At 44.6% G+C, this 26,805-nt stretch overlaps 1 protein-coding gene across 2 annotated transcripts; it reads left to right on the forward strand.

The window, feature by feature from the left end:
• The first annotated feature begins 282 nt into the window (after window positions 1–282).
• Tsg101 (tumor susceptibility 101) lies at window positions 283–25,319 on the forward strand. 2 transcript variants are annotated; one of them, XM_051174157.1, is made up of 11 exons: window positions 283–410; window positions 3,446–3,533; window positions 5,561–5,645; window positions 7,477–7,542; window positions 9,425–9,588; window positions 10,814–10,940; window positions 14,366–14,432; window positions 16,263–16,354; window positions 22,813–23,015; window positions 24,197–24,436; window positions 24,995–25,319. In XM_051174157.1, the coding sequence occupies exons 3-11, from the start codon at window positions 5,609–5,611 to the stop codon at window positions 25,082–25,084; spliced, it is 1,086 nt and encodes a 361-aa protein (XP_051030114.1). In that variant the 5' UTR covers window positions 283–410; window positions 3,446–3,533; window positions 5,561–5,608; the 3' UTR covers window positions 25,085–25,319. The 2 variants fall into 2 exon arrangements, with proteins under 2 accessions (XP_051030114.1, XP_051030113.1); XM_051174156.1 differs by lacking the exon at window positions 3,446–3,533 and having other exon boundaries at window positions 287–410.
• The last annotated feature ends 1,486 nt before the right edge of the window (window positions 25,320–26,805 follow it).

Consider the following 26,805-nt stretch of genomic DNA (forward strand, 5'->3'; position numbering starts at 1 on the left):
TGTTCCTGGTGGTTGTGATTGAATACGTTACTCCGGGATTGGGCTTTGCCCCGCCTGTAACTCCAAATGGCTCTGCACCGACTCTTCCGGGATATGGCCGCGTGTCGTGACCACCTTTTTTATTTACTTATTTCTATTTCGTGTGCATTGGTGTTTTCGCCTGCATGCATGTCCGCATGAGGGTGTCAGATCGCCTGGAACCGGAGTGGCCGGCGGCAGGCTCGGCCGCCGGACCCTGCGTCCCCGGAAGTGGCGCGCCGGAAGCGGAAGCGCGGCGGGCGGGGCGGGGCGGGGCTGCGGCGATTGTCTGGCGGCCTGGGCCGGCCCGTGGCGCTGACCGTCTGCCCGCGGGGACGGAGGCGCGCGCCATGGCGGTGTCCGAGAGTCAGCTGAAGAAGATGATGTCCAAGGTGAGCCCGCCGCCGCCGCCGCCGCCCGCCGCTCCCTCCGTAAACAAAGGCGGCCGGGCCCGGCTCTCCCCTCCTCTCCCCTCCCCTCCCCGGCCCCGCTCTCCCCTCCCCTCCCCGGCCCCGCTCTCCCCTCCCCTCCCCGGCCCCGCTCTCCCCTCCCCGGCCCCGCTCTCCCCTCCCCTCCCCTCCCCGGCCCCGCTCTCCCCTCCTCTCCCCGCTCTCCCCTCCCCTCCCCGGCTCCGCTCTCCCCTCCCCTCCCCTCCCCGGCCCCGCTCTCCCCTCCTCTCCCCGCTCTCCCCTCCCCTCCCCGGCTCCGCTCTCCCCGCTCTCCCCGCTCTCCCCTCCCCTCCCCTCCCCGGCTCCGAAGCTCTCGGTGCAGTTGATCGCTGCGCTGCAGCAGAGCAGACAGAAAGCGTAGACTGCCAGCCCCTCCCCACTCTGGAGAACTCGCAGCCCGTTGGTTCCATTGCCAGCATTAACTGTGCTTTACTCGGTTGTTGGCTTGTTTACTTTGACTGGCACCGGAATTGTGTCTCCTTCCCTTTTGAAAAAGGGCTTTTTAGATAGCATACATCCATACATACATACATACATACATTCATACATCCATACATACATACATACATACATACGTACGTACATTTTTTTTTTCTTAGTTTGATGATCACACGGGGCGCCTGCTCCAGAATGCTTTTTGTAATTTGCCAGATTTAATTGGGATAAAAATCTGGGCAGTGGTTGAGCCCTAACTCCTCCAGTTCGTCGACTTGGCTTTGATACTTTCTTAAGACGTTTTCATTTACAAGGAAACACTAGTACACTGGGCGTGGTTGAGCAGGCCTTTTCATCCCGGCACTCGGTAGGCAGAGCCGGACAGATTGTGAGTTGCAGACCAATCTAGGAAATACAGACCCTGTGTCAGAGCAAACAGAAAATGATGTTTTAAAAAATGAAAAACGTAAAAAAATAAACGCTTTTAATCTACTAAATTCATGCCCATAGTCCTTGAAGACCAAACCTCTTAAGTGTCTTAGTTGTCTAACCGTATCTTCTAGGCGACTTGATTTCTTTTTTCCCCCTGTAGTTATTCCTAATAACAGGCGGGGTAAGGGTGAATCTTAGTGTGGCTCTTGTAAGATCTGTATATTAACGTTTATCGTCATTTCTTTGTCAAAGCTCCTACGTTAAGTGTTTAGAGCAGTGATTCTCAACCCCCTCATGCTTGCCCTCTTTAACACAGTTCCTCGTGTTGTGGAACCTTAAAATTATTTTGTTACTGCTTCAGTAATTTTACTACTGTGGTGGCTTGTCACATAAATATCTTGTGTTTTTCAATGGTCTTGGGTGACCTTTGGAACGGTTCATTTGACCCTCAGAGGGGTTGTGACCCAAAGGTAGAGTTTTAAAGGAACTTGATGTAGCCTATTAGCTTCATCTGATTGGGGACTCTCAACCCTTATCAAAATATTCGGCCCTTGGGGGAGGGGAGGAGAGTTTTAATATTACTACAGATCACTTTTCTCCTTTGATGTTAATCTTAAACACATTTTTTTGTTAACGTTGGTTGTGATTTTTATCAATTAAGTATATTTCTACTATTAGTCCATCTCACTTTATGCAAATAATTTTGTTCATACCAGCAGCCTTTTGTTTTATGCATCTCTATTAACTGGGTAGAAAAACGTGGTCACATTAAAAGTTGCTGTTGAGCTGAAAATGGGGGCATACACCTTTATTGATTAGGAGGCAAAGGCAGGCAAATCTGAGTTTGAGGCCAGCGCCTAATCTTAATAGTGAGACCCTATCTTTAAAAAAAAAAAAAGGTGCTGTGTACCATAAATTGTGAACAATTAGACTCAAATTGAGCTTCTGAACTTAATCACATAGACACTAGTAAGTATCAAAATCGTGGTAATAATACTGAAAGGTTGATAACAGCTTTTGAGGAAAGAAAGTAAATCAGAAAGAAATAGACAACCATGATAAGGCCGTAGTTCTCGGTCAGGTAGTGAGGGGAGAAGTCCTACTTGAACAGGAGCCTGACAGTAAGGAAACGAGCTTTGGGGCGCTCTGGGGCGAGAACATTCTAGGAGGGAGGGAGGAAGAATGCGTGCACAGGCTTGAAGCAGAAGTCTGGGCAAGAGTGGTGTGGCGGCTCACTGAAAGCAGGGCAGGGAGAATGGGGTTGCCAGTGCGCATGGGTGATGTGGGGACCGGAGAGTACTGCTGCCAGTGACGACTTCATTTCACCGGGTTATGATAGTAAACAGTTGAAGATTTTTAAAATTGTGTGTATGGAGCCACATGTAGTGGCCCACACCCCTGTGAGTTCAAGGCCAGACAAAGCTACACGGTGAGACTCTGTCCCCCTTCCCCTCCCCAAAAAGCAAGTGTATGGGGTATGTGTACATGAGTACAGGTGCACACGGAGGCCGAAGGTGTTGGACCCCTCTGCAGGGTTACAGGCTTTTGTGAACCACCTGAGCGTGGGTACTGGAAACTGAACTCTGGTCCCCTTCAAGAGCAGTATGTGCCTTTAAGCACTAAGCGGTGTCTCTAGCTTCCTCCTCACCCAGGACCAGACTGACCTTTAGCAGAAGCCCACCTGCCTCCGCCTCCCTCCCCTCGGAGACTAAAGGCCCAGCTGATGTAAATTGTAGCGGGATTGCTGTGGGTGCTATGGTGGGACTAGGGTGTAAAGTGGGCTTGAGACAGTTGCTGCTGCCTTAGACCAAGGCTATAGCTGTGAAGGCAGAAGTCAGGTTCTGGAGATGGGTGTGTATATGCATGTGTTAAAGGATTTACTTGTAAGCGTGTGTGTGTGTGTGTGTGTGTGTGTGTGTGTGTGTGTGTGTGTGCGCGCGCGCCTGCAGAAGCTAGAGGAGGGCATTGATCCCCTGGAGCTGGAGTTACAGGCAGTTTTGAGCCTCCCAGTGTGAGTCTTGGGAATTGAACTTGGTTCATTTACAAGAGAAGCAAATGCCTTTAACCGCTGAGCCATCTCTTCAACCCAAGATTTTGGATATATTTTGAAGGTAATGCTGAGGAGGATTTGCTGTGGATTGAGAGAGATGCTCAAGGATAATTTCCAAGGTTTGGTACAGCTGCAAGAGTTAGGATGAGGTAAGAATAAAATTAGGAGGATGATAAGGAGTTTTGTTCCTGATCATTTTAATGTTCATTAGATATGCAGCTGTCAACATGGTAACTGGTGTATTGTATACAGCACTCCATTTTCTACCCATGGGCAATACTTTCCAAGACAAAGCAGACACATTGAACCTGAATATATTGTGGTTTTTTTTTTTTTTTTTTTTTTTTTTTCTTCCTCTGCATGCATCCATGTGAGAACATTTAACTTAAAAGTTAACAGCTGGGTGGTAGTGGTGCACACCTTTTGTCCCAGTACTTGGAAGGCAGAGGCAGGCGGATCTCTGTGAGTTTGAGGCCAGCCTTGTCTACAGAGCAAGTTCCAGGATAGGCTCCAAAATAATACAGAGAAACCCTGTCTGGAAAAACAAAAAACAAAAATAAAAAAAAAAAAATTGCAAGTGAAATGTAGGAGGTTAATAACAAATGTAACATGGTACAGCAGTATATAAAATATATTCTAATAGAATATCTGGAGTTATTATCCTTGAACTTCAGGCCCACTGAGTAAAATAGTTCTTTGAACACAACACCGGACACTTGATCTTAGCCTGTCAGTCACTAACAGATGGGGTAGCCTATGTAGTGTGGATTTGCTAGTTAAAGAAATGACTCACTTCCATCAAGATACCACACTACTTAGAAATGCAATTTAGCTAGATAGTGGTGGTGCACACCTTTGATCCCAGTCCCAGCATTTGGCAGAGGCAGGAGGATCTCTGAGTCCCAAGACAGCCAGGGCTATACAGTCTCAAGAGGAAAGGAAAAAAGGGAAGAAAAAAAAAGAAGAAGAAGAAGAAAGAGAAAGATATGCAATTTAGCTTATATGAATTATTTCTAGAATTTCCTATTAAATATTTTAGAGTTGCGGTTGACCATGGATCACTGAAACTGCAGAAAGAAAGGACTACTACACATGTCTGCTGTTTATAGAAGAGGTTCAGAATGAAAGGTTTTAAAAAGATGTGCATGTGTACAGTGGTGCACATATGCCAAGGTGAGCATTTGAAGGTCAGAAGGCAAGCCACCAAAGTCTGTTCTTCTCTCCGCCTGCCTTGTGCGTTCTAGGGATCAAACGTGGGTGGTAACCTTGGCCAGCAAGCTCCTTTTCTTACTGAGCCATCTTACCAGCCCTTTATTGGAAATCTTTAATGTGGGAGTTTTAACATTTAAAAACACAAGTGAGAACACAAAGAAGTAAAATTAGAGAAGACAGAGTCCTGTGGCTCAATCATAATTGATTAGAAGAGAAGGATGAAAAGGAAGTCAGGCTTTGATGCTTTAAAAAACAAGTGGACATGTGTCCTGTTCTTTTTACTTTTTCAGTACAGTGTGTGTGTGTGTGTGTGTGTGTGTGCATGCCCTCACACATGCGCGCGCACGCGCGCGCGCGCACACACACACGTGTGCACTTACACATGCAACAGTGATCATATGGAGATGACGGTATAATTTGCCGAGTCCATTCCTTCTTTCTACCTATGGGTCTTGGGGGATTAGATTCAGACTTTCAGGCCTTAACCTACTGACCCATCTTACCAGTCTGAGAACACGGTTTAAAAGGAAGAAATGAACTTGGTCAAATACCACTTAAAATGAAGGCAGAATTGGACACACCATGTAGCAGGTATTGGTGACTTTAATAAGCAATTTTGATGAAGGTTGATGTTGCAAAAATTATAGAAGCTACCCTTGAGCCTCTTTTCCTGTCACAGAAAATCCTACCTCACTATCTCCATGGTAGAATGTTCAAAACTGTAGTAGGCTTAAACACAGTCGTTCTAAACACTGACCAGTGGTTGCTGTCACCACAGAAATTCCCAGACATGCCTCTTCCCAGTGAAGAACCGTGACCATTTCTGCAATGGACTTGCTAACAAGAAGAGAAAGCATAAAAATCTTGGCTGTCATAACTTTTAGATTAAAAAACTAATTCAGAGAACCAAGCTTAAAGTGATGCTTGCTGGCTATAAGTAAACTTTGCAATGTTTTCTTTTCAGTACAAATACAGAGATCTGACTGTCCGTCAGACTGTCAGTGTCATCGCTATGTACAAAGACCTCAAACCTGTATTGGATTCGTATGGTAAGTCTGCATCGAGCATATCCATCACCATGATCCAGTTTGTTCTTTGTGTTTTCCTTTCCAGTTTATTTCCAATTGAGGGGTTGACTTAATCTAAAGTGTGAGGAAACAGAAGAGTATAAATCTGAAAAGGGGTCTGTTGAGTGCTTCCAAGTCTTGAAAAGCTCTACTTTGACACAGTACTACACAAGTTTAGGCTTAGGGGACATTTGTTTTTCTGTGCTAAGGTATCAAACCCAGAACTTCCTACAGGCATGCATACCTCCAGCCCATAGGAGGGAATTTTAAAGATAATTTAGTTTATCATTTTCCAAAATACTGAGAGTGGGGTCTGTGTGTGTGTGTGTGTGTGTGTGTGTGTGTGTGTGTGCGCGCGCGTGTACACATGTGAGCACGCTACAGCATGCATATGGTGGTCAGAAGACAGCCTATAGGAGTCTATTCTCTCATCATGTCAGTTATGGGGATTACACACAGGTCATCAGGCACTGCAGTAGGTGCCCTTACCCAGTGAGTCATCTTGCCAGGCCATTTACCAAAGTTGTGAAGATGGTTGCTAAGAGCAGCTTTGGGGTAGGTTAAAGGTAAAATTCTGTGGTTAAGTGTTAACAGTTACAGATTAAACAAAATTAAATGCATATCCTGGAAACATGAACCTGAGAGCTCAGCTACTCAAGCTGGAATATGAGGATTACCTGAGCATAAGAATCTAGGCCAGCCTGGGCAATAAATGTCATTCAGTCAGTCTGTCTCTCTGTTTCTGTCTCTGTCTGTCTCACCTCCCCGTCATCTCTATTAAGACTCCAGTTCCAGGGGACCCTCCATGAGTGCACGCATATATGGTCCACTTACATGCAAGAAAACACACACACAAAGGTCAATCCATGTTGAAAGAGGGTGTTTGTATTTAACTGCAGACACCTCTGTTTTCAATACTGTAGTTTGAGTCCCCCTTGGGATTGAGAATGACGGGATTTCTGTGTAAATGAGGATGGTCTTGAACTTACTGATATCCTGTCTTCACCAAGCGCTAGGATTAGAGGCTTGTGCCACTGTGCCCAGTTTATACAGTGCTGGTGATGGAACCCGGCAATTCAAGCACCTAGACGAGCACTCCCAGGCCAAGTGAGTAGGCCTTCTAAAGTGAAATGATGGGACGCTAGCTTTTAGTACGGCATCACTTGGCAGTGACCTCCTCCTCATTTTTAGTGGCATTAGGCAACAAGCCCAGAGTCTTGATTTTAGATAAGTGCTCCATTGAACTATACTCAGCCTTGATGGTGGTTTTTATTATTTACTGACCTATTCTTGAAATTGTTAAAAAAAAAAAACAACTTTATTGAGAACACAATTTTGGCATATCATTGGCATCCATCTCAGGCCTACAGCTCAATAACTTCAGACTGTTTAGGGCTTTTTGTTTGTTCTTTTGGTTTTGGTTTTTCAAGATAGGGTTTCTCTGTGCAGCCGAGGCTGTCCTGGATCTAGCTCTGTAGAACAGGCTGCACTCAACCACCTACCTCTGCCTCTGCCTCCCAAGCGCTGAGATTAAAAGGCATGTGCCACCACCGCCCAGCCTAGAGTGATTTTTAAATGAGCTTAGAATCATGTTAGTTGGAGACCAAAAGCTCATATTTGGAAATGCGGCACTCACATCCATTTTTATAAGTAACCCAAAGCTTTTTAAACTACATGCGTTAACGAAGGAATCTTATTACTGAACACTGACAAGCTAATGTCATTCCATAGTCAACTGGTGTTTCTAAAAGAGTAACTTACAGAACGACCTCTACAAAAATGCTCATGATTAACTTTTGTTTTTTCCTTTCAGTTTTTAATGATGGCAGTTCCAGGGAGCTGGTGAACCTCACTGGAACAATCCCTGTGCGTTACAGAGGTAAATAACACATTTATATTTTCATGGTAGATGTATCTGCTGACAAGGAGTTAAAAGTACATTTAGTGTCCTTCTAACGGTCTTGACGAAATAGGGGTTTTTACCTTCAGTTCTCCTTCAGCTTTATTTGGCATCACCACCTGTCAGTTTGTTTGGTTTTAACAAAACAGGCTATCTTGTTATGTCAAGATTCAGCATCAAACAAGGGCCTCGCACTACAGGAGGGAAACAAGGGCCTCGCACTACAGGAGGGAAACAAGGGCCTCGCACTACAGGAGGGATTTGACGTTGCATGGAATCATAGCACTGTAGAGGGACCTTAGCCGTCTGTCATTTGCTCCCCTCACCATTCACAGCTTTCTGACCATGGGAAGCTGTAGTGTGCAGCATCTGAGGTGATACTTCAAAGTCGGGACAGAGTTAGGTTTGAGTTCCTGCTGCGCAATCTGTTTTATGACCGTAGGCGCCCGCTGCATTTGGGGAGTAGTACCTAGCTCTGGTACTGACGGTTCATGGAAGTCACACATGGAAAGCTAGGCACATAGCCTAGTCTGTCTGTCCTAAACAAATTGTAAAAGGCACCTACCTGTTACTTATGGTTGTTCTCTTGGTAAGGATGGGTTTGGATGACTAGTCTCTGTTGTCAACCAGTCGACTCTCTGCTAAGTGCTAAGTGAGGAGTGAGCATTCAGTTTCTTGAGTCTGTTCTGCTCTGGGACAGTCGTGTTTGTCCTAGGACATATATGTCCCCAGAGAAGGGGCCTGGCCAGGGACCAGAACAACCTTGCTCTGTAACCGAGGCCCCAGAATATTGCCATCCTCTGGGAAACAAGTGTTTAGAGCTTGGACCTGTGGGGCCGTTACATAGCAGTTCTGTGATTGCTGTGCTGTGCGGTTAAAAAGGAGAAGGGCACATGGGAAGATCGACCATGACAGTTGTGGCTGGCATAGCCCTAGGGGAGAAAGAGTAATTAACTGAGAGCATCTGTGATGAACGGAAGCTTAATTACTAATTTCACCATTCTCTGGGGAATGAGCTCTGGTGAGGGATGCATGTTGTGGAAGTGTGTATGAATATTGATTTCATCTAAAGTAAGTCTCCCCTTTTCCTCAACTATTCTTCATGAGTCAGAACATACAGGTCCAAGTTACTGGAGGATTTGAATTTTTTTTTTTAATAGAAAGCAGGGAATTCTGGATGTTGGTGATAAACCTAAGGCTTTATGTACTAGAGTTACACATTGTAGATGTGTTTGGGGGCTGAGGAAGAAAATTGAAGCTCCACTGGTATCTGATTACTTTCTGTGAAACATGCTTACATGTGTCAGTGTGCTGTACATTGTAAAGATGAAGCACATGTAAGTTTCTCCAGTGTTGAAATGGTTGCTTGGAACACTGGGCTTGGAGAGCACTAAGGAGTGGCTGCTTTACATTTAATGTGGTGACTGTTGCATCTTTTGAGGTCCTTCCCTTTGACTGCAGGTAGTCAAATTTCTCAGTGGAGATTCTACTTCATAAACAAGAAGAGAGGATAGCAAAAGTGATTCTGAGTAATTACCACTGAGACCGACATACACACAGCACCTGTGAGCTTTGGAGAGTAGAGACTGGCTTTTGGAAGGGAGTGGGTACACCCATCCCTTCTCCTTTCCCGTCAAGGCTCTTTTAGCCGGAGTCAAGAGTCAAGCAGCAGACATTAGACTGAATCAAAAGAACGTTGTCCGTCAGTAAGTAGTCACCACGCTTACCTTTCAGCTGTGGCTTACAAGTCAAAGCTGCAAGAAGCACCTTAGAGGGAGGCAGACAGTACTGCTGGCGCTGGGGGTGATGCCCCTGGAAAGTAGTAAATGTACAGTAATTCAGGTTTCTTCTTCCCACTCAGGTAATACATATAATATTCCAATATGCCTGTGGCTGCTGGACACATACCCATATAACCCCCCTATCTGTTTTGTGAAACCTACTAGTTCAATGACTATTAAAACAGGAAAGCATGTGGATGCAAATGGGAAAATCTACCTACCTTATCTACATGACTGGAAACATGTAAGTAGAATGTGGTTCTTTGAAGTGATTGCGTGTATTTTCTGCTCAAGTGATTGTGTGTATTTTCTGCTCTCGAGAGTCTGTCTTCAGTTAACACTTCAGGAAGATGCCGGGGACGGTAGTTAAGTTCAGATAATGGACTAGCCACTGAACTGACTCAGTTAGAAAAGGCTCTCGTTTAGTCCTTTGTTTGGTTTTTGGTGGTGGTGGGGTTTTTGTTGTTGTTGTGTTGTTTTGATAGAGTATCATCTAGGCTGGCCTCGAACTTGTAGTGATCCATTCTGTCTCAGTTTCCTAAATACTAAGATGACAGATAGGAGCTGTAATGCTAACCAGCTGAAAAGGTTCTGTAACAATTTATAATGCTTATTCACCATTTTATTTATTAAGCTTTGAAAAACAGACAAGGTTCAGAGGTAGATTATTATTTTCAAAACTAGGTACCCCGGTGGGTTATGTTTATGGAACTCAGATCTTAGCTTCAAAGCTTTGCTGTCAAGGATAACAGCCGGGAACTTGTGATTCTTTGCTGATAGTGGAACTGTCAGAGCAGTATAGTAATGATTTTCTCTAGAGGAACAGAACCAATGCAGTGAATTTGTTAAAATGGAAGTTTTGTTGTTTTTGTTTGTTTGTGTTTTTTTTTTTTTTTTTTTTTTTTTTTAAGATTTACTTATTTTAGTCAGGCATTGGTAGCACAAGCCTTTAGACCCAGCACTCAGGAGGCAGAGGCAGACAGATCTCTGTGAGTTCAAGGCCAGCCTGGTCTACAGACTGAGTTCCAGGACAGGGTCCAAAGCTACACAGAGAAACTCTGTCTCAAAAAACAAAACAAAAAAAGATTTATTATTTTATTTGTGTCTGAGTGTTTTGCCTGGGTGTGTATCTGCACCACATGTGTACCTGGCTCCATGCTGTCGTGTACCCATTGTCTGAGTTAAATGTTGGTGTGTCCAGGCAAAGAGCTGGGCCAGGCGCATGATTTTGTGATAAGGGCACAGACCTGGTGCTGTGAGTTTGATTCCTAAACTCAAGTGAAGATGGAAGGAAAGAATTGGCTGCGGAGTTGTCTTCTGCCTTCTACCAAGAGATAGCCAATAAATAGCCAAGAGAGAGAAGGTTGTCAGACTGGGTTAAAACTAACAGCAGCAGCAATGGGGGAGATGCCAGACCCCGGTATTTTTCTGAGTAATCGTTATAGCTGACATGATTCCTTGGGTTTTAGCCACGGTCAGAGTTGCTGGAGCTTATTCAGATCATGATTGTGATATTTGGAGAGGAGCCTCCCGTGTTCTCCCGGCCCACCGTTTCTGCTTCCTACCCACCATACACAGCCACGGGGCCACCAAACAGTAAGTACAGTCACGGCCAGCTTTTGAAATGTATAGAAACAAACAAGCAAAAAGCCTTGTACAACTCTTAAAATAATCTTACTTTGCTTTTTAGCTTGTCATGTTAGTGGAGCTTTTGGAAATATCCTGAGACCCCATGTCTGCATATACAGGTTCCTACCAAAGACTGGCATTTGGGCTTCCATCTGTGGGTAGAAATCAAAGTGTGGATGTTCTGGATCCCAGAGTGGAAGAGATGATGCCAAAGAGAGCTAGAAGTTTTAAATTATGCATGCCGAGGAAAAGCCTTTTTAACCACCTGGAAAGCAAATGTAATTTGAAAGATAGCCTGAGGCCTCTCTGTGACTCCAGGACAAGTGTTGTAGAGAATAATTGCAGTCAACAGCTCATTCCCTTGAGCTAGCTATTCTGGGTATACACAATTGGACATCTAGCTCTGGGGTGCTTCTCTATGGTACAGCCAACTTTGTGACTACCTTGTTGGCAGGGTGGGGGCATGGGGACAGTACTGGTCCACCCCTGGACAGCTCTATCCCTGTTCTGCTACTTCAGATTCACCCTGGGTAATTGGGAGTTGGTTGTACTTGCTTGTTTTGATGTTTTTGTTTTGGGATGATTTTATTGTGTTTTAAGTTGTGATTCTGACAAGCTTCTCTTTGAAGACTAACTATGTGAGCTTTATTTCTTTCTACCTAAAGTCATCTCTTGAGTCCGTTTTTTAGTGAAGAGTATCGTGATCCATGGGCAGAATGGGACTGTAAAAGAAGTGACTGCTCTTCTGTCCCTCCTCTCCCTCCCAGGCTAAGCTTGACTTTAGGACTAGTGCTTCCGTATTAGGAATGTTGATTTTTTTTTTGTTTTGTTTTTTTGTCTTAGTAAGTCTTGTTGACTGAGTGTTTTTACTTTAAAGTACCAACTATTTCCTAGTCTGATCCCCTCATTTATTTGCTCAAATAACTTAAGAAACATTTCTGTATTTCTTTCAGTTTCACATTGCCTTTGGAAGTACAGTATTCCACAAAGAAACCACACTAGTTAGTGTTGCAATCCAGTTATGTACTCACTCTTTCATGAAGCACCCAAGAACTAGTTTAAGTAAATCATTAAGAGAGCACTGTGCTGTCCGTCTATTCCAGTTTTAATGACATCTTAGACATTTAGGCAATGTCCATCATTATCGTCAGGTGTGACTATGAACAAAGATATGTATTGCTCCCATGCATATACTAAGTAATAGCTAAGAGGCTTTGATACACATTTGAATAAATATTTAGCAGTCGAGAAATCATTGCTCAGCATTTTTTTAATCACTTTTCAAGGTAATTTTTGAATGATGAGTCATGTTACAAACATTGTTGAAAACAAGTACGATATTGTGTGCCTGTAGTTCCAGACACTTTGGAGGGTCAGCCACAAGAATCGTGTGAGCCTAGGAGTTCAGGGTCGATATATCTGGGCAGCACAGGAGACTAAAAAGTCAGCGTTGCGGACTAGAGGGACACCCCAGCCATTGGGGACACTGGTCGCTCTTGCAGAGACCCCACATGGCTGCTCTCAACCGTTCCGCTTCTCAGGGATGCAGTATCCTCCTCTGACCCTACGGGCACCAGGCACACATATGGAGCACATGTGCAATTGCAGGCAAGACACTCAGACCCAAAATTAAAGCCGACATTCTGTCCAAACCTCAGTTTTTAACAACAACAATAAAAGATTGGTTTTAACCCTGAGTGTGTCTATGTGGGTATGTGCACATGAGTGTGGGCGCCTAAAAGGCCAGAGGCATCAGATCCCCTGTAACTGGAGTTGCAGTCACTTGTGAGCTGTCTGGTGTGGGTGCTAAGAATACAACCCAGGCCCTCTGCAAGAGCAGTACTTGCTTTTACTTACTGAGCCATTTCTCTAGCCCAAGCTCTGTGGGGAGGGGGAGGGGGGGAGGTCTCTTGACCATGGAGCCATCTCTCCAGGCCCTGAAATAACCAGTTTTTAAGAAAAGGAAAATTGCTTTAATTATGAAGAAATTACAACTCTGAGATACTCGTTTGTACATTGGAGAAACTAGCATGGAAATGAGTAATATTGACCGAGTGTATTGCTAATACTTAACTGTGGACTCGCCTTTTCTAAGAGATACCCATAAATGTCAACTGTGCCTCCTGCTTGGAAAGTGTCTGTGTGTGAAATGGAATTGTGACATTTGGGAGCTTTTTTGTTTTTTAATGACATACTGAATTTCATCCTTCGTTATTCTTAGGGAAAGTATTATAGCATCTGCTGATACATCTAACAAGGCGGCTCCGACCCTGATGTGTCGGGCTGGTAAAGGCTTGCAAGCCTGTCGTTTAGCCCAGCATACTTCTTGCACGTGCTTATGTTCTGTCCTCTAGGTCATTCTCCACAGGCTCTGTGTCTCTTTCCTCAAGTTTCCATCTGTCAGCTCTCTACTAGATCACTTCTGCTTTCTCGACCTCTTAGATTTAGATTAACCCTTTCCTGGATGATCCCACGGATCATCTGTGCTTTCCTGTAGGCACGCACAGTTAACAGAACATGGCCACTTGTGACTCTTTGTCTCCAACTAGATTCTAAGCAACATGTGGCCAAGTGTTCCTTCTTGTCTCGTGCCGTCCCTTCTCACCACCCTCTTCTTTATTCTCCCCTTTCTCCATCTCTCCATCAAATCCCTGGTTGCTGTCACATAAATGCAATAAAACGTTTGTTTATTGATTTATGCGCTGAGTCATCATTTAACTAATTAGGAAAGTTTGAGTAAAATTGACTCTGAAGGCAAGTCCTTTTCCATCGAGGCCAAAGTTAGCCTTTGGCACCACTGGCCTTATGTAGTTCTGTGAATAAGTGAAGCATTCTTGAAGACTAATGGCTTTTAACTTTTTCCCCCATAGTATTTCCAAGCTTTTTAAAACGGTCTAGATGAGTGTGCTGTAAGTTTTTTATGGGGTTTCTTACAGTGATTTGGAGTCTTAAGTTCTCAACAAGCCAACAAAACCAGCTGTGCAAATCAGTCAACATGGTCTTCAGTGTACCAAGATTTCTTAGATGCGGAGGCAGGCTACCTCCTAAGAAGCAGGTCTCAGAGCAAATGGGGCAGCGCTACCTTCTAAAACACATGAACGTGAGGCTGTAGAGCTGACCAAACTGACCTGTCTGCCAGTCATTTCCTGTTGGGATTTGCATGAGTGTTACCACTCACGTTTAATGATCTGGGAACTAAGTGACTTCAAAATATTTATTCCTTAAAGAACTGTTAGTTCCTTAAAGAAAGACAGACGTTGGTTTTGTTTTGAACCTGAGTTTGGATGCATAGTGTGAAATTTTGCTGTGGTTTGACAGTGATGCATGTTACCCTACAGCCTTTATATCCAGGACTGCGCACATGACTTTAAAATGTTAAAAATTATTTTTAGCCTCCTACATGCCAGGCATGCCGAGTGGAATCTCCGCATACCCATCTGGATACCCTCCCAATCCCAGGTAATGAAAATTCTATTATATTTGGAACCAAAATAATGCTAACTGGGGGATTAGATAAGGTTAGTTGAATTTCAGTGAGAGGTTGGTTTATTGGTGTTTGTTTTGAAATAGGTCCGCTCTGTAGATTCGAAATCCTAGTTGGGCCTTGGAATTAATAGGCCTGGGCTGCCATTCGTGGCTTATTGGTGGCATTTTGTGGAAGATGTTATGAACATAATTCCAAAAGAGTTCTAGGTTGTCTAGAGAGATGCAGATTTGTTTCATTTACTAAATAAAAGAACAGAACAGAAGTAGGGTTGGTAATGACAGTGATCTTGATTAATCTGGGGCCTTGAAATGTTTGCTTTTTCCTTTTTGAGAAGTTTGTGGGTTTTGTAGAAATGGCTCCTTGGTTATAAGCATTCTTGATTTTTCCAGAGGGACCTGAGTTTGGTTTTCCCAGCACCCAAACTGGGATCCAGCATTCGCTTTTGCCTCCACTGGCACCCACACATGTGTACGCATAAGTAAAAATAGCTGGGGTCAGCACCAGAGGCAGAGGCAGGTAGCTCTGTATGAATTCCAGGCCAGCTGAAGATAAATAGTGAGACCCTGTCTCACTACGTAAGAATACTACCCAGAAACAGACATTTTTTTTTTAAACTTTGTGAAGACTTGCTTTCAGACTGAATGTTTGAAAGTGTTGAAGGTTACCAGTAAGCACCAGGCAATATTTAAGTATTATCATTCCATAATAGACCAGAAGTCAGAATAAAAAATTTTATTGTTTTGTTGCTGTTGGGGTCTTATCCTTAGGAATATTCTGCCTCTGTGAAGGTAACCTTATCTAATCTGAGTCGAGCAAGAACATTTGAGACCATTTACTATTTCTGATATAGGAGCTAACATTTTTTTAAAGATGTGTTTATTTTATTTTGTGTGTGAGTGTTCTCGTGTGTGTATGTCTGTGCGTATCTTGCCCTAAGAGGAGAGGAGAGGGTGGTGATACCCTGAAACTGAAGTTATGGACAGTTTTGAGCCACCATGTGGGTGCTGGGAATTGAACCTGGGTCTTCTACAAGAACTGAGCCATTTCTCCAGCTGGTCTGGAACTCACTACAGACTCCCAAATGCTGGGATTATAGGTGTGATGTTTTATAGGTTGACGTTTGTTTGTTTTGTTTTTGTTTTTCTAAGAGTGTCACCATGTAGCCTGAACTGGTCTGGTCACATCTCATTGTTTTTGAAACAGTTCTCCTGACTGTCCTAGAATTCTCTGTGTAGACCAGGCTGGCCTCGAACTCAGAGAGATCAGCCTGCCTTTACCTCCCGAGTGCTAGGATTAAAGGCGTGTGCCACCAACACTACACCTGACTTTTTTTTTTTTTTTTTTTTTTTTTTCTTTAAATGTGCATGAGTGATTTGCTTGCATGAATCTCTAAACCATATGCATGCCTGGTACCCACAAAGGTCAGAAGAGGGTATCAGATCCCCTGAAGCTAGAGTTATGGGTAGCGAGTGTGGGAACTAAACCTGGGTCCTCTGCAAGAGCAGCCAGCACTCTTAACCATCGAGCCTGCCCCCTGGCCCGGGCCTCGTCCTCAAAGCACCCTCTGCCTCTTCCTCCTTCCAGATTCTAGGCACACACTGCCGTCGTCGGCCTTAACAGTTTGCTTTAACCCAGTGTCACTGGTGGGATTTGCACACACTGTTCCCTGAATAAACGCCTTCATCCCTTGGTCTCTAAGTTCATAAATTGGTAATACAATGTGTCACGTTGAACTTTCTCAGTGGGTTTCTCGTAGCCCTGTAGTGTTGGGTCGTCTTCATGTTTGGTGTTCTTTCCTATAGTGCTTATCCTGGCTGTCCTTATCCATCTGCTGGCCCATACCCTGCCACAACAAGCTCCCAGTACCCTTCCCAGCCTCCTGTGACCACTGTTGGTAAGTATTCTGAGCATTTACGTTGGTCTACATAAGTCTGTGAAAAGTGTGTTTCATTTTTACATGTAAAATTTTAGAATATTCTTCCATAGCAGAAAGTCTGTAGTGATCACAGTGTCCTGTAATTTGAAACTTGATGTGATTTAACATCAGTAGATGAGCTTTCTGCTATTTGGAAGTCAGTAACACTTTTCTGCTTGCCACATTCTTAGTGGTGAACCTCACGTGTGTTGAGTCGAGGGTCTGTGGGTCACCTTCACAGAAGCAGGTAACGGCTAGACTATTCCTAAAGAAAAAGCCCCAAAAGCAAGGTTGGGTAGGATTAGCGGGTCGTAGGGCTTTGTGGCCTGGCTGTGGAAACGCGACAGCGCCCTGAGTTGTCCCTGAAAGGGTCCCTAAGGTGGCGCTTGCTCTTCTTTAGAGCTGCCTGAACCCAGAGGAGCCCTGCAGCCTGCCCCGCTCAGGGTGCCCCCCCTCAGGTGCCCCCCCCCGCCCCTCCCTCAGGGTGTGTCATGTCCCCCCCCCTCAGGGTGCCTCTCCCCCCCCCAGGGTGCCGGCCCCCCCCCCCCCCCCGTGCGGTCGCCGCTGCACTTGCTTGTGTTACTCAGCTGCCTTTGTCTCTGCAGCCGTCTAACCTGCACTGGGTCTCACGTCAGCCATTTCCCTTCTTTGCTGCCTTTGGCCTAGGAACCTGTGAAAGCTTGAACTCACTTCCTTGTTTACGCCACCCCGTTTCTCCTTGGCAAACGTCCTTGAGACTGCAGTCTGCCCTTGTTATTCTCCAGCCCTTCTCGCCTTCCCTCTACCACTCTTTAAAACTGCTTGTCAGAGCCGTAGTGGCCTCTCTGGTTTAAATGCAAGGGCTGGCGACTGCTGTCTTCTTGGTGTGTCTGGTGTCTGACACGGGGGCTGCTGCCACTTGATGTTCTTTCCGGGGACCCACGCTTGGCTCTTTCCCTCCTGTTTCACAGGTTCTTGTGCTCAGTCCCTGCAGGGTCTTAACGTTGGAAACCCCGATTAGTTTTCTGCACTTTGATTCCTTACACTGTGTCTTTAAACGCCCTGTCTGTGCCCACGGTTGCTGACCTGTGCCTGTCTGTACCTCTCCTGACTTCCGCAGTCTTCCATTCAGCTGGCTTCTTGCTGTCTCCACTTGTGTTTAACAGACATCTTAAAGTCAACATGACTCACATTGAACTCAAGTCTTTCTACCCAGTTTGCCCGTCTGTATTGATACCTATTCCACAGCCTAACTCAGGTCATCCTTGACTCCGCTAGAATCCTGTCTTCCAAGTCTGTAGACTCTAACCATACCTGTTGCTAGTACAGGTCACCATTTTCTCATCTAAATTACTGCATGAGAACCGTTAGCCCCTGACTCGTTATTAACATGAGCAGCCCGAAAGAGCTTACTCAGGCTTGAGTCGATGATGTCACTCTGCTGAACGCCTCATTTCGCTGAGGTCAGTATAAACGCTGTAGGCTTAGAAGGCCTCGTTATTTCTGTTACCTGCTGTTCTTATGCCACAGACTTTGTCCATTTCTTATTCCCTTTGTGTTACTGTCAGACTCACTCTTACCCGTCTGTGCCACCACCTCCTCACACAGCTGCTGGGCCGGCTCACCCGAGCGTAAGTCACTAAGGGCTCCATTGAACGGAGGATGATGTGAGGCTGTGTTTGTTGTGCTCTCTGATGTCATGAAGTCTGATACCAGGGTCTCACGTCTGTGCCTTTGCTACCCAGACAGCGTCTGCTTCTATTGTCATTCTCTAATGGCACGGCTTTGATATATTTAAATATGCTTGTCGTTTCTGTGATGGACTTTCCTTTATAAAGTAAACTTTTTGTTTTTGTTAATTTTGAGACAGGGTCTCACTGTATAAATGGCTGGCCTGGAACTCGTTTGTAGACCAGGCTAGACTTGAATTCACAGAGATCTGCCTGCCTTTCTCTGCTTCCCAAGTGCTGGGATTAAAGGCGTGTGTCTATACACCTGGTCCTAAACAGTATAATTTACTCGAATAAGAAATAAGACTGCTGGTAGATCTTTAATCCAATCTATAAGTTTAAAAAACAAAACCAAAAAAACCAAAGTACTAACTTTGAGGTTGGAGAGATGGCTCACTGGTTAAGAATACTGGGTGCTTTTCCAGAGGACCCAGGTTTGATCCCCAGCCCCCCAAATGGTGGTTTAGTTTACAACTCCAGTTCTAGGGGATCTAATGCCCTCTTCTGGCTCCCACAAGTACCAGCCACACAAGAAGTACACAGAAATGATGCAGGCGAGCACTCATACACTTAAAAATAAAAAATTAAAGAAAACAGCAACACTTCTTTTTAAAATCCACTTTTTGAGTTCAAGCAGCAGCAGCACAGGAACGAGAATGGAACAGTTAGTTACCGTATTTTTTAAATTATACAATCCCTTCCATCTCACTTACAGATGTTTTTGTTTGTGTATGTGTATGCTCAGCACTGGTTTGGGGCATTTGTTCTCACTCCACTGGGTCCAGGGATTGAACTCGGGTTGTTGGTTCATTGGCTTAGTAGCTTACCTTTTGCCCATAAAAGACTTTTGCAGTTGATTAATTTCAGAACATTAGACTTAATCCATTTATCTTTAAATGGGCTTTTGTGGAAAATGATAGATTTAAATTTGACTTGAGATTTGGAAAGAGTAATCACCTCAGCAAATCATGGTTTTAGAAAGGTACCAGCCATGCCATAGCCATTTTGGCTGTGAACTCAGGGTGGCCATGTGTGGTCACCTGTACAAGACTAGATCTCACAGTAATACGTTGGTGAGTGATGGCCGCTGGGGGTTCAGCCTCCTGCTAAATTATCATGCTGTTGTTGCTGGCTTCTTCTCTGTGCTTCGGTGTGGTCATACAAGCCTTGGTTTCTGTGCAAGACAAGTCCTGTTGCTTGCACGGAGCTGGCATCTGTTGCAGTCAGAGCCATCATAAGCACTGTGCTGAGTTCCAGGTTGGCATTCAGTGCTGTAAGTAAAATTCTGTGCATGTAGTTCTTTGGAAGGCTTTCTCCTACTTCAGAAAACAGCTTGTTGTGTTGTTATTATAAGAAGCAGCAATCCTTATGGTCTGACCCACTTCTGAGCAGACAGTTTGTGATAACCCAGGATCCAAAGTTACTGACCGTACAGGAAGTATTCTCCGGTGTCTGTGGTTGTGTTTCTGACACTTTCTACCCACTGTCAATTCCAGTCCCAAAAGTGTCTATTTTTGTTGTTGTTGTTTTGTATGTTTGTATGTATGTACCTATGTGGCGTGTGTTTTCAGATGTGTACACACATACGAGGGGAGGCTGGACGTCAACCTCAGGTGTCTTTAATTGCGCTCCACTTTTTGAAACAAGGCTGAGAAGCAGTTTTGTGGATCATGGTTTAAGGGTGGAAAATCAGAAAAAGTTGGGGCAAAGAGATATTCAGTTGTGAAGAGCGCATGCTGCTCTTTCTCAGTACACGCTTGGTGGTTTACAGCCGTCTGCAACACCCATTTCCAGGAAATCTGACACCCTCTTCTGGCCTCTGCAGGTACTGGATGCGTTTGCAGGCAAAACACCTATATATACATGATAAGATATTACTATTACAAAGGCTCCACTTCCAGTTGCCAGTGCTCACATGGAAGGAAGCTCACAACTCCTGCACCCTTTCAGGTGATCTGCTCTGAGCTCCTGTATGCCCTTGGTGCACATAAGCTCACACAAAAGCAAACACGCATCACATAAAGAGATAACTTCCTACAAAAGTGTAGTGCCTCCCCAAGGGACGGAAGACCAGTGGAGATGGTTATCTTATTATGTGCCCATTTGACAAAGATACATTAGGAACAGGAGTTTTAAAGTCCTTAAAAGACTCTGGTTCTTAGACAGGCTCTGGTGGTACATACCTTTAATCCCAGCACTCAGGAGACAGGCATGTGGATCTCTGGGTTTGGGGCCAGCCTGGTCTACTGAGAGAGTTCCAGAACAGCCAGGGTGGTTACAACAGAGAAACCCTGGGGGGGGGGCATCCCTAATAATCTATATGATATTTTATTATGCTTGTCAAATGCAAAACACCCTTGTCCCAATGGCCAGGTGCCCAGATGGTAATAGTGGCGGCACCCTGAATTACATTTATCTGTGCTTTGGAAGTTACCTCAACTAGCAAAACTTAAGGGTCTTATCATAACACAAACACCAAAAAGTTTTGTTCAAGTTACCTTGTCTGGTCTAATGGATCATATCACACTGATGTTAAATTTCAAACTCCCTGTGTTAGAGACCACATGTTTAATTTTGGAATTTATATTGTTCTTACAAACTAGGTCAAAAGAGTTCTCCAGAAAGAACAATGCTGGTGTCATATGTAAAAACAGCACAATACTGGCATAAAATGGGCATGGAGGTCCATGGAACAAAGTAGAGAAGTCAGAAATAACCGCACATCTACCACCATGTGATGCCAAAACATGAAAATCCAATGTTCCCATGTAGAAGATGGAGTTAGGTACCTATTTCTCACCTGCAAAAAAAAAAGATCATCTAAATGGGATCAATGACTTTAAGACCTGAGCTGAAATTTCCAGTAGCAAACGGGAGACACTTAAAGGTCAAGAGTATGCAATGACTTTCTGAGCCTGTCGTCAACAGCTCAGGGAATACAAGTAACAAACAGGACCACGTGAGATTAAAAGGTCTTGCACAGCAGAGTGGACATCCCACGGAACAGAGGAAAATCTCTGTCAACTCTAGTATACCTAACATTTAAAAAGAACTTCAAAAATTAGGCATCAAGGGAACTGTAGATGTAGCTATGATGGTTAATCTTTTAAAAAAAAAGTATTTCTGTGCATGTGTGTATCAGTAAACACCATGTGCGGTTGCTTGAGGGCTCCAGAAGAGGGCGTCCCCTAGGGATATAGCTAGAACTAGAGGGGGCCGCCTAACGGGGGTGCTGTGATCTGAACTCAGGACCTCTCTTAATTGCGGAACCGTTCATTACTCCTGCGTCTGAGATGTCAGTCTTGACTGTCAGTTTGACAGGGTTTAGAATTACCATGGAAAAAAAACCTCTGGGAGACATGTATTTGATGAACTTTCTAGATTAAGTTAATCAAGGTGGGAAGACACAAATGTGGGTGACACACACACACACACACTCAGAACAAAACAGTCTGAAAACTAAAAGTTAGAATAGAAAATTCCTGGGTTTTTGAAGTAGTTCAAATGATGAGGCAGAGAGACAACTCTGGTTGACAGGATTTACTGCACGTACAGGAGATCTGGGTTCAGTTCTCCGGGTCAGTACAGCAGCTCACGGCCACCTGTACTCCACAGGGCATCCACACCCTCGTCCATACAAATGAAAATTAATCTGAAAAACATTTCTGCACTTCAGTTCAAAATTAGTGAAATCCAGCCACTGAAACAAGGAAAGGTGCCGGCGCTTCTCAATTGTCAGTGGTTTCAAACTTTGTTTTAGTGGCTTAGACTACATCTTACGCTGCCCGAATCTACTGCAGCAAGCCTGACAGTTACTTACGCAAGAGAGCCAGGTTTCAGTTTGCAGGACTGTGCAGTTCTACAATTCTGGATTAGCAAAAGAGGAGGTCTGGGCAGTGGTGGTGCACACCTGTAATCCCAGGAGGCAGAGGCTGGCAGAGTAAGTTCCAGGGCAGCCAGGGCTACACAGTGAAACTGTCTCGAAACACACACACACACACACACACCAAAAGAAAAGGAGAGAGTAAGTGCTCTTAACCACGAAGCCACCTCTCCAACCCCTCTTCCTTTTTAAAAAAGTTCTTTATAAACTAGTATAACTGCAGATTTTGTAGCACTGGCTGCCCTCCAGAGGTCCTGATTTCAAGTCCCAGCAACCACACACTGGCTCACAACCATCTATAATGAGATCTGGTGCCCTCTTCTGGCCTGCAGGCAGACATGCAGGTAGAACACTGCATACATAATGTAAGTAGATAAATCTTTTTAAAAAAAAAAAGAAATACAGCTCTTTGACGTGTTCAGCAGGCGAAGAAATGTCTCCCTTGTATTTTGAATGGGTGTGTGTGGGGGGGTTGGTTCCTGCCTTCTCTGGTTGAAGCAGGGTCTCTTGCTTCTGCTGCTGGCCTGGGAGCTTCCATCCAGTTCTCCTGTTGCTGCCTCCTTTCTCAAGATAGGAGAGCTGGAATTAGATAGCGGCCACTGCATCCAGCTTTTCACTTCGGTCCCTGAAATTGTACTAGGGTTGCCTGGCTTAAGTGGCAAGTGATCAGTGCTCACAGATTTAGCAGTTCCAAGGCCACCTTCAGTTCTAGCCTTCTGTAGAAGGATTTACCCGACTCTCTGCTTACAGCAGAAGGATACAGATTGTTGTCTCTGTCCTTGTGGGGCTGTCCAAAGGTTCTAAATGCCCAGCAGCTCCCTGAGTCTTTGCCTTACCTCCTGCAGGTCCCAGCAGGGACGGCACCATCAGTGAGGACACCATTCGAGCATCTCTCATCTCAGCAGTCAGTGACAAACTGAGGTGGCGGATGAAGGAAGAAATGGATGGTGCCCAGGCTGAGCTCAATGCCCTGAAACGGACAGAGGAAGATCTGAAAAAGGGCCACCAGAAACTGGAAGAGATGGTCACCCGCTTAGATCAAGAAGTAGTGAGTAATACATGGGAGACTCGCATCTAGGGGCCTAATTATAGACCTGTGTGTACAATAGGTGTGTAAAGGAGAACTTAGTGGACAGTGGATGTCTGCAGACACTAACGTAGCTGTTAGACAGGAGTGGCGGGTGCTAAGCTCCTATAGTCTCTCTTCTCGGGCTGAGGCAGGAGTTCATGAGTAGAGGACGGGGGAAGGAAAGACCTCAGGTCTCATCTGGTCTGCTGGGAAATGTACAGTTCCTCCGGTGGAAATTGCTGCCATTTACCAGGAAATGCGAATTATAGAGCTCCGTGAATGGTAAAGATCAAACTACTTGAGAGAATTGTATTTCTAAACGTTTGAATTACTATTAAAATATCTTTGAAGCCAGATGGTGGTGGCACACGCCTTTAATCCCAGCACTTGAGAAGCAGAGGCAGGTGGATCTCTGGGTTCCAGGGCAGCCAGGGCTGCACACAGAGAACAGTACCTTTGAGGGGCCTGGAGAGATGGTTCAGGGCTAAGAGCACACACTGCTCTCCCAGCACCCAAACCAGGGTGCTCACAACTGCCTGTTAACTTCAGTTCCAGGGACTCTGACGTCCATTCCTGGCCTCCTTAGTATCTGCATGCTTAGATGTGCATGCATGCGTGTGCACGCATACGTGTGCACACACACAGAAAATAATAGAAAAGTGTCTCTGCTGCTTCCCTGGTTTCATCATCCAGAGGCATTTGGGGCTTCGAGAGCTTGATACCAATGCAGCCTGTGCCCCTTCAGGGTTTTTCTTGTGTGTGTATGAAGTAGCAGCCATTTCAGTTCGGGAATGTGACTCCAGTGGAATAATGGAATGTAGAGTGTGCGACCGCCACATACGTGTCTTGACACTGGAGAACAACGTGTTGTAACTGAGCATTGAACCCTTTGCATAGACAGGAGGAAGTCCTCCAGTGGGAAAGCCTTGTTTGACGGTTGTGGGGTTGTGGGGAGGGACTTCCTTTTGGAAAGCAACTTGTGTCACCTTCAGGGAATTTCCACCATCCCCTCACACTTTTTTTTTTTTACCAGTAAGTTGTTGGAAGCATCAGTCAGTCAGCTGCCCCAGGTAGTGTCTGAGGCTGAGTTGTAGATGTGCCACAGCAGGTGATCGTGTGCAAATCAGTATAAAGTTATGCATGGACTGTTCTGTTTCCAGGCTGAAGTTGATAAAAACATAGAACTTTTGAAAAAGAAGGATGAAGAACTAAGTTCTGCTCTGGAGAAAATGGAAAACCAATCTGAAAATAATGACATTGATGAAGTTATCATTCCCACAGCCCCACTGTATAAACAGATTCTAAATCTGTATGCAGAGGAAAATGCTATTGAAGACACTATCTTTTACCTGGGAGAAGCCTTGAGGCGGGGAGTGATAGACCTGGATGTGTTCCTGAAGGTAGGCATGCTTACGCTCCATGCAGGCTTTGCTGCAGGGTCGCTGCAGGGCAACTTGAGATGAGTATCACTTCAGACTAATTCCTCCTCCTGTGTGGGTCAGAGTGCTCCTCAGATAGGGCCATTTTCTCCCCAGTCACACCACCTAAATGTGAGATTATTGCCTACCCCCATTTTGTTTTATTTTGGTTTTAATCTGGTAATGGTCTTAGAGTTGGGTAAATTTAGACCAGTTTTTCCGGATGACAGAGATGGTCCTAGAAGGAAGTGGGCTATCCTTTTTAATGCAGATTCTCTCTGGCTTGCTAACCCTAAACAGAACGGAAGGTCTAGTAAGCTTTGCTTGTTGCTGTTTGTTGACCTGGCTCCTGAGCAATAGCTCAGTGTTTATGCAAGCTGGGCAGGGCACTTGGGTAAGTGGCTAAACCATGCCTCTCAGGTCTAATACAAGCAACATGGGTGATGTAAAGCAGAAAATATATATATGATTGCTAGGTGCTCTGTGACCCCCTGCCTGGATCAAAGCCATTCTAACTGTTAACCTTTTCCTTCCTTCTAGCATGTCCGCCTCCTGTCCCGGAAACAGTTCCAGCTGAGAGCACTTATGCAGAAAGCAAGGAAGACCGCGGGTCTCAGTGACCTCTACTGACACCTCAGCTGGAGACGGGCCTCCTCGTAAAACGCTCTGTTCTTCTCCTTTCTCATCAGTAGAACCCAGAATAAGTTATTGCAGTTTATCATTCAAGTGTTAAATATTTTGAACCAATAATATATTTTCTGTTTCCTTTGGGTAAAGACTGGCTTTTATTAATGCACTTTCTACCCTCTGTAAGCTTTCTGTGCTGTGTTGGGACTGACTGGGCTAAATAAAATTTGTTGCATAATTTTTTTTTCTTGGACTTGAAAGATGCACAAAACCATGTCAGAAGTCCGGATTCTCGTTACCAGTGTCCATCGTGAGTTGCAGTTCACTATTCTGTAGGATAAAGACAGTTCTCTTTAGTGTGGAGCATAACACAGAGAAATCTGTATATTGGAGGATATGTATTTCTTTCAAGAACCAACAGCTATGACTTTTTTTTTTATCAAAAACTGCCATTGTTAACTAGACAAATAGTGTGTGTGTGTATGGGGGGGGGGGAGGTTACAGATTATTCTTATGGCTCATGTGGTATTAGGGGGAAAACCATAACAAATTTTGAAATGTTTGAAATGAAATTTTTAAAAAGCTATGTCAGGAGACAGAAGCAGGTGAATCTCTGAGTTCAAGGCCAGGCTGGTCTACAAAGTGAGTTCCAGGTCTACAGAGAGAAATCCTGTCTTGAAAAACCTAAATGAAATAAGTAAACAGTGAAAAATAGAATGCTATAATTTGTGGGATGTAGTTTATGTTGTATTTAAAGGGAAATTAATATAGGTTAGGCATCCCTAGCCCAAAATCTGACATGTTCCAAAGTCCAAAACATTTGGGGGAGGAGGGATAGCTTTTCAAACCATTTCAGATGAGGGCTTGAGTAGCTAAAACCTATATCAAATATTCCAAAATCTGAAAAATTATGAATCCTGTGTCATCTGGTACCAACCATTTCAAATAAAGAATACAAAAACCTATAGTAGTAGTAAATGCGTATTACAAAACCAGAAAGATCTTAAATTACAGCCCGGGCTTCTACATTAAGAGGCAACAATACAAGAATATCACATTGAAGCAAAAAAGAAAGAAAGAATATAAATTATGGTGAAAATAAAAATGGAATAGCCAATAGAGAACATTACTGGCACTAAAAACAGGTTCTTTGAAACATGAGCAAAGCTGAAAAACCCAAACTAGCTGAAATTTAAACAAACAAAAAAAAAACTTGCAGGTATTTGGGTGAATGCCTATAGTCCCAGCATCAGGAGGGCTTCAAGTTCAAGGCTAACCTGGTCTGTGCTATGAGACTCAGTCTAAAGAGAGAGAAGACAAATGATTAAGATCAGGTATGAGGGGGCTGGAGAGATAGCTCAGAAGTTAAGACACTGGCCACTCTGGCTGCTCTTCCCAAAGGACCCAGATTCAATTTCCAGCACCCACATGGCAGATCACAACTATCTGTAACTCCAGCTAAACTGCCCAGACCATCAACCGCTGGAACACTATCCCACACTCCCAATTAAAGGCATAACTAAGCTCAAGCCACCTCCCCCACCCTCTCTCCAACTTGGGCTAAGGTCATCCAACAAGCGCTCCTCAGCTTTACTGACCCCCCTACTGCACACTTTTCTCTTCACAGCCCTCCATTACTCTCAATCCCTCTCACCGACGATACCCTAATTGTCAATGCCCTACCCCAACTAAGACGGCTTGTCTCCTTCACAGTGCAAGCCCCC

The sequence above is a fragment of the Phodopus roborovskii genome, unplaced genomic scaffold, assembly GCF_943737965.1.
Source record: "Phodopus roborovskii unplaced genomic scaffold, PHOROB, whole genome shotgun sequence".
Lineage (NCBI taxonomy): Eukaryota > Metazoa > Chordata > Mammalia > Rodentia > Cricetidae > Phodopus > Phodopus roborovskii.

What these genes read in the sequence shown, in the direction of transcription:
- Tsg101 (XM_051174156.1), top strand. Translation starts at nt 369, where the DNA reads ATGGCGGTGTCCGAGAGTCAGCTGAAGAAGATGATGTCCAAG. An exon ending in ATCTACATGACTGGAAACAT is followed by an intron (nt 9,589 to 10,813) that starts GTAAGTAGAATG and finishes CTTGGGTTTTAG; the next exon opens with CCACGGTCAGAGTTGCTGGA. An exon ending in ACCTGGATGTGTTCCTGAAG is followed by an intron (nt 24,437 to 24,994) that starts GTAGGCATGCTT and finishes CCTTCCTTCTAG; the next exon opens with CATGTCCGCCTCCTGTCCCG.